The sequence below is a fragment of the Notothenia rossii genome (genome assembly GCF_949606895.1).
Source record: "Notothenia rossii genome assembly, chromosome: 11".
NCBI classification, from domain to species: domain Eukaryota; kingdom Metazoa; phylum Chordata; class Actinopteri; order Perciformes; family Nototheniidae; genus Notothenia; species Notothenia rossii.
In genome coordinates, this window is record NC_136910.1 from 22,308,636 (window position 1) to 22,323,844 (window position 15,209).

At 41.5% G+C, this 15,209-nt stretch overlaps 2 protein-coding genes and 1 long non-coding RNA gene across 9 annotated transcripts in view; 2 read left to right on the forward strand and 1 right to left on the reverse strand.

The window, feature by feature from the left end:
- Window positions 1-15,209, forward strand: part of LOC307024244 (uncharacterized protein) — a 42,885-nt gene that overhangs the window by 19,550 nt on the left and 8,126 nt on the right. The window contains exon 1 of one of the 7 annotated variants that reach the window (XM_079658213.1): window positions 14,203-15,181. The exons of the other annotated variants lie outside the window; for them this stretch is intronic. The gene's annotated coding sequence lies outside the window, so the exon portion shown is untranslated. Of the gene's footprint in view, window positions 1-14,202; window positions 15,182-15,209 lie in introns of those variants that run through there. 7 annotated transcript variants of the gene reach the window in all.
- Window positions 8,435-11,171, reverse strand: LOC307024249. Its single transcript, XR_013803873.1, has 2 exons — window positions 8,755-11,171; window positions 8,435-8,534 (listed from the first exon to the last, which is right to left on the reverse strand). It is a non-coding gene; the product is annotated as an uncharacterized lncRNA (long non-coding RNA).
- Window positions 11,250-13,969, forward strand: LOC307024245 (general transcription factor II-I repeat domain-containing protein 2-like). The gene is made up of 2 exons (XM_079658218.1): window positions 11,250-13,343; window positions 13,467-13,969. The coding sequence occupies exon 1, from the start codon at window positions 11,373-11,375 to the stop codon at window positions 12,579-12,581; it is 1,209 nt and encodes a 402-aa protein (XP_079514344.1). The 5' UTR covers window positions 11,250-11,372; the 3' UTR covers window positions 12,582-13,343; window positions 13,467-13,969.

A 15,209-nucleotide genomic window follows, 5' to 3' on the forward strand; every position in this document is an offset into this window, starting at 1 on the left:
GTCAGCTGCTTCACTAATTATAATAGTTATATTTCTTAATTAATTAAGATAAGATATTACTGTATTGATCCCAATTTGGGAAATGTTTGTGTTGCAGCAGCATAACAAGAAAAACAAAATATAAGTTATTATATATACAAAAGTATGTGAGGGATGGAATATTAAATTGAATATAAATGTAAAATGTACATGTGATTTTACGTCCAAGAGCAGCTATGGAGCAGAGAGTTCTCTGATTTGTTATTAGTTCAATATGTCAAACTGATTTCCCTGACTACAATCTTTAGTTACATGGTGAAACGTTATGCTGCTTGTACTAATAAGACTTATCATATAAGCCACACAGGTTTTAATAGGATGTATTCATTATCTTTACTTATGTTGCGGTCTTTTCAGCAGCGCCATCTCTATAACGGCGATACAGTCACTTCCCATTATTTACATTTCACCGTGACATGGACAAAAATGTAACGTCAGCTTACCTCATGGCACGAATCCAGACTCTCCTTTGGAAAACATTGGCCGGGAAACGATAGAACAAGCACGTTTCATGCGAAGACCTGTGGCTGCAACCCGGAGCAAAGCAACAAACCATTGCGTAGCTAACTAGTAGCGCTAGCTTTTGTTAGAAATTAAAATCAATGTTTTGATGGTATAATGTAGCTTAAACATACCGTCAGTTTAAACGCTCTTTTATACTGAAAAAACAGAAATTCTTGTGCACAAGCAGTTGGGCTTTTATTCTGAAAATCCTTCAACTACGGTTAGCATGTAGCATGTGGCTAATATACGATTTCCTAAAGAGGTGAATTGAGAAGCGAAATGACTTGGTGTGGTGAAAACCGAAACCTACTGATTTAACACTACAACGATAGATGTCGAGATACTACCATGTTGAATATTAAATGAAAGTACAGTTTATTTGAATACATTATTGTTTACAGACGAGAGTAGCATGTGGCAACATCCGGAATGACCGGAAACCAAATGAGCCGAGAAGTATTGTTTAGAGTATTGATTACAGCGTTTAGAATGTGTTAAATGAAAAGTGATGAAAGAGAATATGAGGAGAAACGGCGTGTTAAGCATATATTGAATGTGAAAAGAACCTATCCTCTGTTTAAATGCAATAACGGACATTGGAGACGAGGTGAGCCGGCTGGCGGGGAGGAGCCAGCAGAGGATATATATAGCAGCGCCGGAGGAGAGATCCGCTGTCTTCTTCTTGCTCAGGAGAACCAGATCACAGCTGTTTTCTGCCGGAACAATATTCTGTCTGTAACACTACCGCGCCTTTTTTAATTAAAGTATCCCATTTGAATCTTTTCAGAGACTCCATTTAGTCTCATTTTAAAGCTTCTCTCCTGGACGCGAGAATAAAGAACATATTTAACACTTTAGCTAACGTTAGCCAACAAAACGAACTGCCGAGTAAAATTGGAAAACACTGCTAATTAATTATTCTATAATTTGTAAAACTACGGTGTTAAAAACAACAATTTCAAAAATACAGATTCTAATGGTCAGATATAGATATACAGATACTAAAGATAGGCAGGTACTTGCTTTGAAGCAGAACACAGGGGGAAAAAAACTTGGCGGGAGTGTTTACGTGTTCGGCGTAATGACGTACAACGGCCTCGACAATTTCTGTAGTCCTATTCAGCCATTCGGTAACAACCATCGTTTTTCAGACACGTAAACTCTTCAAAAATCCCCTGTGGGGTCACTGCTGATGTATTTAATGTCGTAGAACAAAACGTGATTTACCTCTTAAATTTGTGTCAACCACAGACCTTATTTCAAGCTATTTTCCAAAATCCTATGGAAAAAATGCATTGCTTTTTGAGGAAGGAACCGGAAGTGCTAAAAATGCTAACTTACTTCCGGGTTTTACGACGCGTCACTGCGGTTCTCTATTGTGTTAATCTGTGTGGTATGTAAATGAGCAGTGCGATTGCCCTGACGTCATTGGCTGCCATCTCCTGGTCAGCCCCCTGAGGATTGTGATTGGAGCACGCCGGGCTCGACACACTCCAATCGTAGCGTACAGCCGGCGCACACCTGCTGGAGATGACTTCAAAGCCTGGGGACAATCATCACTCTGGAGGCTCTGTGATGTGGGACAGACGCCTCTAGCCTCTTGATATTCTTGTGATGGTTTAGTGACTTCTATGTAAAATCTATATTGTTTAACAGCGTGTTAACTTAGAGCGTCTGTGTTTAGTTAGATATATATGCAGTGTAATTGTGTAATGTTAGAAATTAAAATCAATGTTTTGATGGTATAATGTAGCTTAAACATACCGTCAGTTTAAACGCTCTTTTATACTGAAAAACCAGAAATTATTGTGCACAAGCAGTTAAGCTTTTATTCTGAAAATCCTTCATCTACGGTTAGCATTTAGCATGTGGCTAATATACGATTTCCTAAAGAGGTGAATTGAGTAGGGAAATGACATGGAGTGGTGCAAACCGAAACCTACTGATTTAAAACTACAACTATAGATGTTGATACTACCATGCTGAATATTAAATGAAAGTACAGTTTATTTGAATACATTATTGTTTACAGACGAAAGTAGCATGTGACAACATCTGGAAACCAAACCAGCCGTGAAGTATTTTCTGTATGTTTTGGAGTATTGATTACAGCGTTTAGAATGTGTTACATGAAAAGTGATGAAAGAGAATATGAGGAGAAAAGGCGGGTTAAGCATATATTGAATGTGAAAAGTACCAATCCTCTGTTTAAATGCAACAACGGACATTAGAGACGAGGCGAGCCGGCTGGCGGGGAGGAGCCAGCAGAGGATATATATAGCAGCACCGGAAGAGGGATTCGCCCTCTTCTCTTGCTCATGAGAGCCAGATCACAGCTGTTTTCTGCCTGAACAATATTCTGTCTGTAACACTACCGCGCCTTTTTTAAATTAAAGTATCCCATTTGAATCTTCTCAGAGACTCCATTTAGTCTCATTTTAAAGCTTCTCTCCTGGACGTGAGAATAAAGAACATATTTAACAGTAACTAGGATCCAGGGTAGCTTAGCGGTTAGCACCGGTCGATTAGTAGCAGCTGTGTTTTCTACAGACTTTTCAGTTACGGGTACCACTTCTAAAGTGAGGTTTGGTTTGGTTTCTTATTTAGTGTAATAGTGTTTATTCCCTTGTATACAAACAGACTCCTTTTGTTAGAGCCCTCCTTTTGTTTGGGTTCCTGTGCTCTTTTGGCCTTTTTTGTTGTTCCAGGCTGCATGCCTGCCATTTTGTTTACCTCTGCTATTTAAAATAAACCCTTTATAATTATACCAATTCCAACTGGTGTGTGTTGCATTTCCTCATTCCTAGTGGGGACGTAACATACATGGGGGCTCGTCCGGGATAAATAACATAATTCCTGGGGTTATAGGTGTTTTTTTAATAGCTGGGAACAATTTGGTAAGGTTTGTGAGTAGTTCACCTGAGTATGGCAACCTTTGATTTGGAGTCCTTTTTGGTCTGTCCTTCTCATGAGCAGTTGGATCATTGTCGTAAAGACGACTTATTTGAAATTGCACAACATTTCGGTCTCACAGTGGTAAAAAAAGAATTAAAGGCTTTGGTGGTGGATGAGTTGGTGGAAAGGGGTTCTCTGGTGCTGCCTGTACAAACTGAGTTCGCTGCGTTCAATGTTCTGTCTGAAGCTGGGAGACAACAGAAGTCTGAGGCGGAGTCTTCAGTTGCTCAGGTAAAGGGTGGTGACGGTGAGGACGGCGGGCAGTTTAAAGCAGATTCCCGGGAGGGGAGTAAACTCAAGGTCCGTCTCGCACATCTTCAGCTAGAGACCAAGGACAAGGAGCAGGACAGACAGTTTCAGTTGGAGGTAAAAAAAATCGAGGCAGGCAAGGAAGTCAGGATGCGTCAGCTCGAGTTAGACTCAACTGCGCGCATCCGGTGCTTTTGACCATGCCGGAGGAAGCCTATCCTCTCCTTCTCATTCACCTGCCTTTGACGTGAGTAAAAAAAGTTTGCTAGTGCCAACCTACCGTGAGACTGAGGTGGATGCCTATTTTGGTGCATTCGAGCGCATTGCTACAGCATTGCGGTGGCCGGCTGAAGTTTGGGCTCTGATGGTAACGTGCAAATTGTATTGAAAAGCTCAGGAAGCAATTGCGGCTCTCACATTAGAGGACAGCCTGCAGTATGACTCAGTGAAGGTGGCCATCCTCAGAGTGTATGAGTTAGTCCCTGAAGCTTACCGGCAAAAGTTTAGACACCATAGGAAGGGTCCTGATCAAATGCACATATAGTTCGCCAGGAAAAAGGGAATGTTGTTCGCTAAGTGGATTGCCTTATGTAATGCTACAGATGATTCTTTTCAGAGGGAATTGATTATGTTGGAGGAGTTTAAGAAATGTTTGCCTGATCGCATTGTTATGTACGTGAATGAACAAAAGGTAAACTCTCTCTCTGCTGCTGCTGTGTTAGCCGATGAATATGTGTTGACGCATAAATCTGTGTTTTCCCCTGCCTACTGAGAGGTCACGCCGTGTGTCAGCCGCACCATGTACTCACCCATGACCAGTGTTGGGCAAGTTACTTTTAAAAAGTAACTAGTAATAGTTATGGTTACTGCTCTCAAAAAAGTAAATAGTTACTTTATTAGTTACTAAATTAAAAAAGTAACTAGTAACAAATTACTTTACTTTAAAAAAAATAATAACAATACAAATACAAGTTTTTGTGTTGTTCTGTGGCACAGTAAGAGAAAAGACAACTCCCCACATGTACATTAGGTGTTTCAGGAGATTGGCATTGCTGTTATTCGATGCTTTCTGTCCTGCACACACTTTACATTTTACCGTAATATTTTTTGCGTCCTTTATCCCCACAAATTGAAAATAGTGGTTATATTTCCAAGTTGCAAATGCGCTGCTGCTCTCGCTGATACTTGCATCTGTCATTGTGTGTGTGTGCTGGTGGTGAGCGTTGCCGTGTGTGTGTATGTTAGCATCAGTCTATGGTTAGCATTAGCAAGTGTTTGTGTGTGTGTATTTTCCGCATAAGGCAAGACCCGCCCAACTCTGTCTGTGATTGGCTTACCCTGAAATGTTACCCCGCGTTAACCAATCATCACTCCTCTCTGGTTACTTTCACTTTTCCATGGTACTGTGAGAGGACATCACTGTATTCGCCTGTAAGTTACATCCGCAGGGAGATTCAGTTCAGTTCCATCACATAATGTAACGCAGTAACGCACCCATTTAAATCACAGTAACTATAACAGCGTTATTTAATGGGAATAGGTAACCTGTAACGCTATTAGTTAGCGCTAAAAGTAGTTGTGTTACAGTAACGCGTTACTGTGTAACGCGTTAGTCCCAACACTGCCCATGACATGTGTATAATGTAAAAAGAGAGGAGAGAGAGTGCTTTTACTGTCACCAACCTGGACATGTTATCGACAACTGTGCAGCTCTGAAGCGTAAAGAACAACACATCCTCACTCCCAGGTCGGCCTATGTTGACGTTATGTCAAGTCCCCTGTGTCGGCTTTTTCCAACGCAAGGGGGCGGCCCTTAGCGTACATTTTCAACTTTCCGGGATGTCCATAGGCTTCTATATAGCTCCCTAAACGTATGTTGTAGACGACTTGAGATCGCGAACGAATGCTACCCGCAGATCCATTCTCACAGCGTTTATCAACCCACGTATTCTGAGCCCCTACTCTCCCCATAACTGACAGCAACAAAAGTCCTACATTATTCAATAAAAATAAAGAAGTAAAAACAATAAGTGTGGCTTGATATTGAGTTAGAAAAAGGTTGATAAACGCTGTGAGAATGGATCTGCGGGTAGCATTCGCTCGCGATCTCAAGTCACAGCCCCACCTAGTGTCAGCAGAAAGTATTACAAATAATGATTACAAGAAAATGCAAAATAAATTAAAAAATATATAAAATATATTTTAAGATCATGTCTAATCATCTTATTAGTCTGTACATTGCTGTTTTAGTCTGTGTTCTTCTAATTAGTGTCTACAGTGTGTGCCTATTGAGCTGTTTAGAGCCATGTGGGACAAAACCCGATCATGCCCTCCCTCTCACTGTCTAAGTGAACGGTGACTGTAAAAACTACACTGCGCATGCTCAGAGTATTGTCCTATTTAATGTGTGTGGCAAAAAAATAATGACCATAGGGGCATAGAGAGGCGAAGTCCCTCCCCTTCCGGGAGCCTCCATGGGACCCCGGAAGCGGAAAATTATACATTGAATTCAATGGAGAGAGAAAACGTGTCTTTTGATCCCGTTTGAATTGTGCCACGAATGACACATATGATGTTTGTCAATTTAAAAGAACATTTTGCAAGTCAACATTTTTTAAATGTGTCGTAAAACTGTGAAGTAACACATTTTTTTGTGTTAAGCCGCTCAGTGAACTACATGTCTCTGGTCCCGCACAATACGCGTCACCAACACAAAGATGGCCGTCACGTTGGCACATTTAACCTCATTCTTTCAGAATGAGAATAAAAGTATAAAACGAGGTGAAAATCACTACAAGTCCGGGCACGTTGAGAGCTGTACATACACGAAAGGGGAGTTAGTCGGTTCTGTAAGAGCCAGCATGCGGGACCGGCTTTACAAGGTTTCGGTGAGTAATATGAGTGCAATGTTAACAGGTTAATGTCAGTCAATAAGGAGGAGAATGAAAAAGAAGATGATGAACCACAGACCCGGCATATAATGACTGCAGTGTGCAGGGCTGTGTTAATTTAGGTTACTGTTATCAATAGCATTAGTTGACTGAGAAAACCGTCAAGAAAAAAAGTTTAGCGATGTTACGAGTCGACAAGCATAATATGAACCACGGCTGTGATTGACAACCTGGACAGCCAGTCAGAAGCTAGAATGCCAACCTAGAGAGCCAATCAGAACCTAGAACGGGTGTACTGTATACGGGTTTGTATGCTGTGGATAACATTAGTGTTCACAAGAACAAGGTACACTCCCGTGTTTTGTTTTAGTTGCTCTTCAGATTGAAGCGGCCAGTTTTATATCGACTATATGTGTGATCTCCTTTTTACATCTCGTTGTGTCATTTCAGTTTATTTGCTGTGTGTAGATTCAAGGATTTTGGTTATCTTGTCAATTTGTTTGGTTATCTAGGCACAGCTGTGTGTGACTCCCTCTGGTACACTGGTATGTTTTCCTAATGTAGAGAGCATTGATTAATTCATAAACTACACACTGAGTCTAGACCCTGACCAAATCCTTTTTTGTTGATCAAATGTTTTTCAAAAATGTAATACACATTTAAAAAAATACAATGTACAATCACAACCAATACAACACAAATTACAAAAAATTCAGAAAAAACAAACAACAACAATCAGACAAGAGGACAACATTTTGGAAAAATAAACCCTCCCACCCCCAGATCTGGACCATCCTTGTATTGCTCATTCAATCTATTATAGCATGTTAACAAACATGGTACTTACTTTATTTGTACAGATCTACATGGGAGAGGATGGCGCGATGCAGAGCGCTGTCTGTGGTTGTGCCCGGGGGATGTACAAATGCAGCCACGCTGCAGCATTGGCAATATTTGCCATGTGGCAGATCAGCTCCACAGAAGTTGAGTGCCAGTGGAGGAAGCCTGGCACTTCAAAAGTAGTCCAGCCGGTGTCTCAACTCTACCAACAACAAGAGGAGACATACAACCCACTGGCCAGAGACATCGCCACTGAGGAAGTAGACTTGTTCAGGTCTCCACTGAGGGGCGCAGCGTGGCATGGCATGGCTTTTGTCACCTGAGCCAGAGCTGCAGCCTCAACATCAGGCCATTTTCAACGTGCCGGAGCTGGTGAAGGAGCGTGGGGGTCGGGGGCTTGAGGCAATTTTTGCCTCAATGCGACTGAGCAGAGACCATTAAGCTGCCATCCAGACAGCCACCATAGGACAGCGGACAAATCCTCAGTGGCAGTTACACAGGCAGGGCAGGTTGACAGCCAATAATTTTGGTGCTGTGCTGAGGTCGGGACTTTCATCCACTCCATGCGCGTCCCTCATGAAGAGGGTGCTAGGGGGGTACAATTTAGACGGAGTCATGGCTGTCAACTGGGGAGTTGTAAACGAGGTGTGTTTGGCCAGTGTGTTTGGCCTTTTAAGTGTGACACATATGTAGTGATAAATGCTTCACCTGACCACTGTTCCTAAATAAAAAAAGTTTTCTGCATCGTCAGTCATTTTTTCCAAATAATTACCAATATTTCACAAATTCTTCATGTAAACTTAAGAGCACAGCTGTATGTTGAGTGTCAGCTTTGCTTGGTTCATCTTACTGGGTGGGGGGGGGGGCAGCTACATGGATGTCGGTGCAGTCCACAATCATTTTGCAGTTGAAAGCAGAATGAATTTATTATTGACTCAGAATGAAGCACAACTTCATGTCATACAGTACATTGACTTTATTTGTAATTGTGTAAAAACATATGAGCATTGATTAGCAAGCAGGACCTGCAGGAACAGAGAACGGTGATGGATGGAGCTGGGGAGAGAGAAGAATAAAGAAAACAGATCAACTTTATTATCGGATATTAAAAATTCAATTTCAAAACAAGTTGCCACTCCTACAGTTTTCTAGTATGTAAAGATGATTTCACATGACCTATGCAAAATATCACACTCAATACATGTGTGTCTCTGGGGGGTGCATTGTGCCTTTGATGTATATAAATAATATACCATAACCAAATACTATCACGTACAGTGGAAATCAGGTTGCCAGAGCAGGTCAGTGTGCATGTTCCTCAGGGTCTCAGCAGTTACAGGTGAGGTAAAGACAATAAAAGAGAAACAGGTCAGTAACAACACTTTAAAGTAACAACACTGAATAATTATCTCTTTTAATAATGTTCTCTCAGTAATCACTCAACTACTGTCTTTCCAACAAACAGATTGACTCACTCTCACTGTCATCACAATGACACATGTCCAGAAGAATGTCACGCAAAGCTCCCTGCCTGCCTGCCTTCCTTCGACTCTCCCTGAACTGCTTCCTTAGCACCCGGTGGAGGGCGCAGCAGGCCATTCTTCAAATGTTTCACGAAATACTTACCATGATGACTACTCTTACTGTTTAACATTTTGGTGTACTTCATGTAATAAAATAATAACTTAATGGTAAGGCTACTAAAAATGACAAGGCTAAGTAATGTAATGCTAACTAACGTGCTCGCTACTCGTCGCTACTAGCTAGGTAGCTAACTTGACTATGTTCCATGCACAACATGTATATTACCTATGATATTACCTGATATGTCTGATCCAGCGACTCCTGGTCCTTTCATAAGACGGGAAGCGATAGAACGAGCAAGTGGTATGATCACTTTTGTGATTACAACATGGTACAAAGCACACAGGCATCTTGTAAAAGTGAATTTATTGGAGCAATCTCTTATATTTATTGGAGGGAATAAATCAGTTATGAAATCTTCTTCTTCGCTTTAATTACGAGTCGCAACCACTTGGAGCATTATCGCCTGTGACATCACATGCGCGACCCAGAATGGGATTTGGGATTTGTAGTCTTTGTAGTCGCGTATTTTTCATAGTCTTATATTTCAACAGTATTACGACAAAATGTGACTTTTTTGACATGGAAATGATTGTTTAAGATTGACAAACATCATATGTGTAGTTCGTGGCACAATTCAAACGGGATCAAAAGATACGTTTTCTCTCTCCATTGAATTCAATGTATAATTTTTCGCTTCCGGGGTCCCATGGACCGGAAGTAGATGGGCGTGACTTCGCCTCTCTATAGTGCTGCCATCCCCACCATACGTCATCTCACATCATTCAGAGCTGATTGGCTTTAAGTATGTGTGCCGCGAAAAGTGTGGTGTGTGAAGAGGAGGAGAGAGACGCGTCCCAAAACCAGGAAGTAAGCTGCGCATGGGTTCCCTCCACAAATAGCAATGAGATTTCTCCATAGGATTTTAGAAAATAGCTCAAAATAAGATCTGTGGGAAACGTAACTGTTAGATAAATGCACGTTTTGTTCAGCCGGATAATATCCACATGTCTACCCTACTTTTAAAATTTTCGAATCATAAATCTATCGATTAGATTTATGATAGACTTTTGAAACTACAAGAAGATAAGGAGGACTTTTACAAACAAGTAATAGAGATTTTTGTCCAGAAGGATAGCCAAATGGACTTCATCTTCAAGTCAAGGTAAGACCGCCATTTTATTGAAAATGGGATCTTACTAAGAGAGAACAATTCAATATTTAAATGATAAAATTACATTTTTTGGGTATCCTTTTGTTGGACTGTCTGTTTAAAATGAATCGAAGCATCAGACAAAAAAAGCTTTTGAAAATAATAATATATTTTGATTTAGGTCAAAATATAATATTTGTAAACCTGAAGAGTCAGTGCCAGTGCCTCACCAGCCATGAACCTCACTGCAGAAGCTTATATACAGACATCTAAGTTTTCTTTGCCCCACCACTTTTGTACATATAGAAACGCCACTGATGAGGAGGTGTCGGCGCTTCTGGCAATTTACCCGGGACTTCGGGTGGCAGTATACGCCGCAAAGTTGTTTGCGGCCTGCCAGTAAACCCAAAGCAGAAGAAGAAGAAGTGACGTCAGCGGCTTCATTTGCGTAATCCTCCCTCAGGGACTTATTCCTGTATGAACGCGATCTACTCTTTAGTTCCTGGAACTAAAGAGTAGATCATTCCAGGAGCTAAAGAGTTTGGGGGAACTAAGTACCGGGAACTAAGTACTGGGAACTAAGTACCACAAAGTACTTGGTGTGAAAGCGGCTCATGTTAAAAAGCAGAAATACCATGTTTCTACCCCATCATGCAATACAAATGATTCTGGATATAGTTAGATTCCACCTTCATGACAATGGATTGGGGATTGAATTTTTTTATAACGTACCCCTTTTAGTTATCTTAGGTCTTAAAGATTTTGCATAAATTAGGGTGTGGTCACCTTGAGTGACAGGTCTCTGTGGTGAGTGCTGCTTCTAGCTTTCTGTCCCTCTATTGGCTCTGTTTAGCTCTGTTAGCTCCAGGATGCTACAGGGGCTCAGCTGCAAGGCTGATCCGCGGAACACAACTTGAACTCGGACGTGTTTGTTGTGTTGGTGCTTGGTGGAGTATTCTTCATTTAAATATCGGACTTATCCTATAGACCAGACGTGTCAAACTCAAGGCCCGCGGGCCAAATGTGGCCCGCCACGTCATTTTATGTGGCCCGCGAGAGCTTAATTACATTACATTGCATTTTTTTTTTTTTTTTAATTTTTCTTAATTTTTTTTTTTTTCTTAATAGGTCTGATTGTCTAAAAATAAATAAGTCAAATGCGTGCCGTGACCAAAAACTACATTTCCCACAATACATGCCGATTATGTTACCCGCGAAGTGACGGCATCCCGCCACTAGACTGCAGTGTTTCCACATCGATGCGATTTTCCCAACAAGTGGAATTGAGAAATACAAATAATGATCCCAAAATGTCCAGGAAGAGAAAAATTGATGCAGATGGAAGGGTGTTTCAAGAAAGATGGGAAGGCGAATACATGTTTGTGCTTCAAGGAGAAAAACCGGTATGTCTTTTGTGTTATGAGGCGGTGGCGGTTGTCAAAGAGTACAATCTACGTCGGCATTTTGAGACCAAACACGGAGGTAAGTATGCCAAATTTAGCCATCAAGAAAAACAACAAATTGCCCAAGAATTAAAAGGCAAACTGCGATCGCAGCAGAATGTGTTCGCGAAAGCCACAACCAAAAACAACGCGGCAGTGAAAGCTAGCTTTGTTGTGGCTGAAGAAATCGCCCGTGCTTCAAAGTCTTTTTCAGAGGGAGCGTTTTTGAAGCAGTGCATGCTGAAGGTCTGTGAGCAGGTGTGTCCCGACCAGATACAGACTTTTAAAAATGTCAGTTTATCAAGAAACACCATCGCGGACCGAGTTAAGGAACTAGCAGGAAACCTGGCAACACAGCTGGCCGAAGAGACACGCAGCTACATAGCTTTTTCATTAGCTGTTGATGAAAGCACAGACAACACGGATACAGCGCAGCTATCTATTTTTATTAGAGGCGTGAAGTCGGACCTCTCTGTCACTGAGGAGCTGTTGGATGTGGCTGCCATGCATGGGACCACAACGGGACGGGACATTTTTGATGCGGTGCAGAAGTCCGTCAGTAAAAACGCATTGCCCTGGGAAAACTTGGTGGGATTAACTACAGACGGTGCACCTGCAATGTGTGGAAGAAAAGTGGGCTTGGTTGGACTAATGAAGGAGAAAATGCAAGAAAGTAACTGTCACACGCCTCTGATAACGTATCATTGCATTATCCATCAAGAAGCTTTGTGCGGGAAGGTGCTGGGGATGGATGATATAGTGACCACGGTCATGAAGACAGTGAACTTCATTCGGGCGCGTGGCCTGAATCATCGTCAGTTCCAGCTGTTCTTGCAGGAGATGGGCTCGGAGCACGGAGACGTGCCGTACCATACAGAAGTAAGGTGGCTGAGTAGGAGCAAAGTCCTCAAACGATTTTTTTGAGCTTAGGGAAGACATTGCTCTTTTCATGCAGAGTAAAGGAAAACCCTTGTCTGAACTGTCAGATCCAAACTGGCTGTGTGACTTTGCTATGTTGTGTGACATAACCGAACATCTCGCCCAACTGAATCAGAAGCTGCAGGGACGCAAACAAGTCATCACGCAGATGTCCGACACGATCACGGCTTTCCAGCGTAAACTTGACCTATGGATGTGCCAAGTGAAACAGGACAATCTTGCCCACTTTCCTGTTTCTCAGAGCATCTCAGCCTCATGTCCCGGTACTTTCTCATGTGCTCAGTTAGCTACCAAACTGAGCCTGTTGATGAATGAGTTTGATCGGCGATTCTCTGACTTCAGACCACAGCACTCTGGATTTGCCATCTTTGCTAGTCCTTTCACCACCGACGTGTGCACTGCACCCCAACAACTTCAGATGGAGTTAATAGAGCTTCAAAGCGATAGTGGCCTGAGAGCAAAGTTCCAGGATGTTACAATCCAGGACTTTTACCGTCTACTGCCCCCTGCTTTCATGCCACAGCTTCGACTTCATGCTGCCCGTGTTCTGTCTATGTTTGGGAGCACCTATCTGTGCGAACAGATGTTTTCAATAATGAATCTAAACAAAAACAAGCACAGATCACGCATCACTGACGACAACCTCCACGCTGTTCTACGGATTGCTACAGCACAGGACCTAAAACCAGACATTGACACACTGGCCACGGAAAAACGGTGTCAGACATCTGGTCAGAAAACACATTGGTAAGCATTTGAAAAAACCTAATAATATATAATAAAATGCAATTCAACCAAGAAGAACAATAGTTAAACTATGTGCAATGTAATGATTGTGTTTGCATTTTGTTTTGTGTTTGTTATTTACAGAACATGATCAATGGATGAGGATGGTGGAGAGGGGATCCACATGGTGTGTTCAAGGACAGGCAGCATCTCCTCATCAAAAACTAACCTAAAAACTTGACCAATATAGTTGTGGACTGAGACAACCCTTATTTTGTTATTTTGAGTTTATTACATATACTACTTTATATGTGTAGCAATGTATTTAGTGTTTGCAGGTTTTATGTGTTTCTGCAAACAAATGTTTACTGTAATCAAACCATCTCTCATGAGTTGGATGTATGCCCCCTGCAAGGCTGTGTGCAGCCATTTGTTTTTGTAAAATGCTACATCTGTCACACATGTTCTTAGCAGCTCACAATTGTTGGTTTTACAGTTATTTGTTATTTCAAGTTTTGAACAAAGTTAATGTCATAACTTGTGTTTGATGTTATTTTTCTTTATTCACTTGGATAGTTTGATCGTTGATTGATGGAGTAATATGGGTTTCATAACCTGACAAATTAAAAGGATTTATGTTATAATAACAGAGCAACAAGCAAACATATTTTTTACATCTATGCAAATATATATGTAATATTTGTAACTTGAATAAGTAATAAATTCAGTTATTTAACATTAAGGAGTAGTTACATTTATTTTACATTGCATTTAGTTACATTGCATTTAGTTACATTTATAAGTTACATCTGGCCCTTTGAGGGCAACGATTATGCTGATGTGGCCCTCGGTGAAAATGAGTTTGACACCCCTGCTATAGACTTATCTTATGCTGCCTCGGCTCCGCCTCTTTGCCCTTATTTGGATCAGGTAGGAGTTAGGTTCTGACGTCAATGTCGAGACGGCAGCGGCCGACTCCGCCTACTAAGGGCTTCTCAGCAACTCGGCAGAAACCTATGGGTGACGTCACGGACACAACGTCCATTTATATATATACAGTCTATGGTACACGCACACAGCAAAACTACTCAGGCAGTGAATTGCTGATGTCACATTGCAGGATTTTAAGTTTTCTGTCATTTGAAGCTCCGTGCATAACAAAAAGTCACCTAGTTCAGCTTTAAATCAAGAAGGTGGAGGTTTTTTTATGACGGGGGCTGTACCACTTTCACAGCTGAATGATAGTGTTGATTTTCTGCTTTGCCAGATTTATTTGCAGTGATGTGCTTCACTTTCTGCTGTTAACTGAGCTCATCTTCACTCATTAATCTCTAATGGGTGCTCTCTTGCTGGGTCATAAACACACGCCCCCTGGCCTGTTCCTCATCCACACTCTGTGTCTGCATTTATCGGCTTGTAACAGAAGCAAACACATGCTAGTGTAACTGAGTTATAAAGGTTGGTGTAAAATCCGGGTTAAATTGGAGAATTACGCCATCTGGTGTTACAAACGTGTGCCTGCATTGCTGTAGCTTTGTTACCGCAATGGATTGTGGGAGATTCTCCTACCGCGTAAGGATCTGTTGAAAGTAAGGTGCTATTGTATTATGTCGGAGGACAAAATGTATGTTATTATTTTATTAGGACAATAACGTTCTGTTGTGTTGGTTTAGTTTAATGTTAGTCGTTTAATGCTCACAGCTACATGTTTTTTTGTGTGATTGGCTACTTGTGTTATATGATTTATTAATGTGATCGTCAATAGCTAATTTGAGCTAATAGGCTAACGTGAGCGTGGTGCTATCTCTCCAACAGAACGCAGCTCATGTGTCCATTTTATGTTGTCCATTGCAATGCAGGTATGTGAGTTTTGTACACCACTTTGTT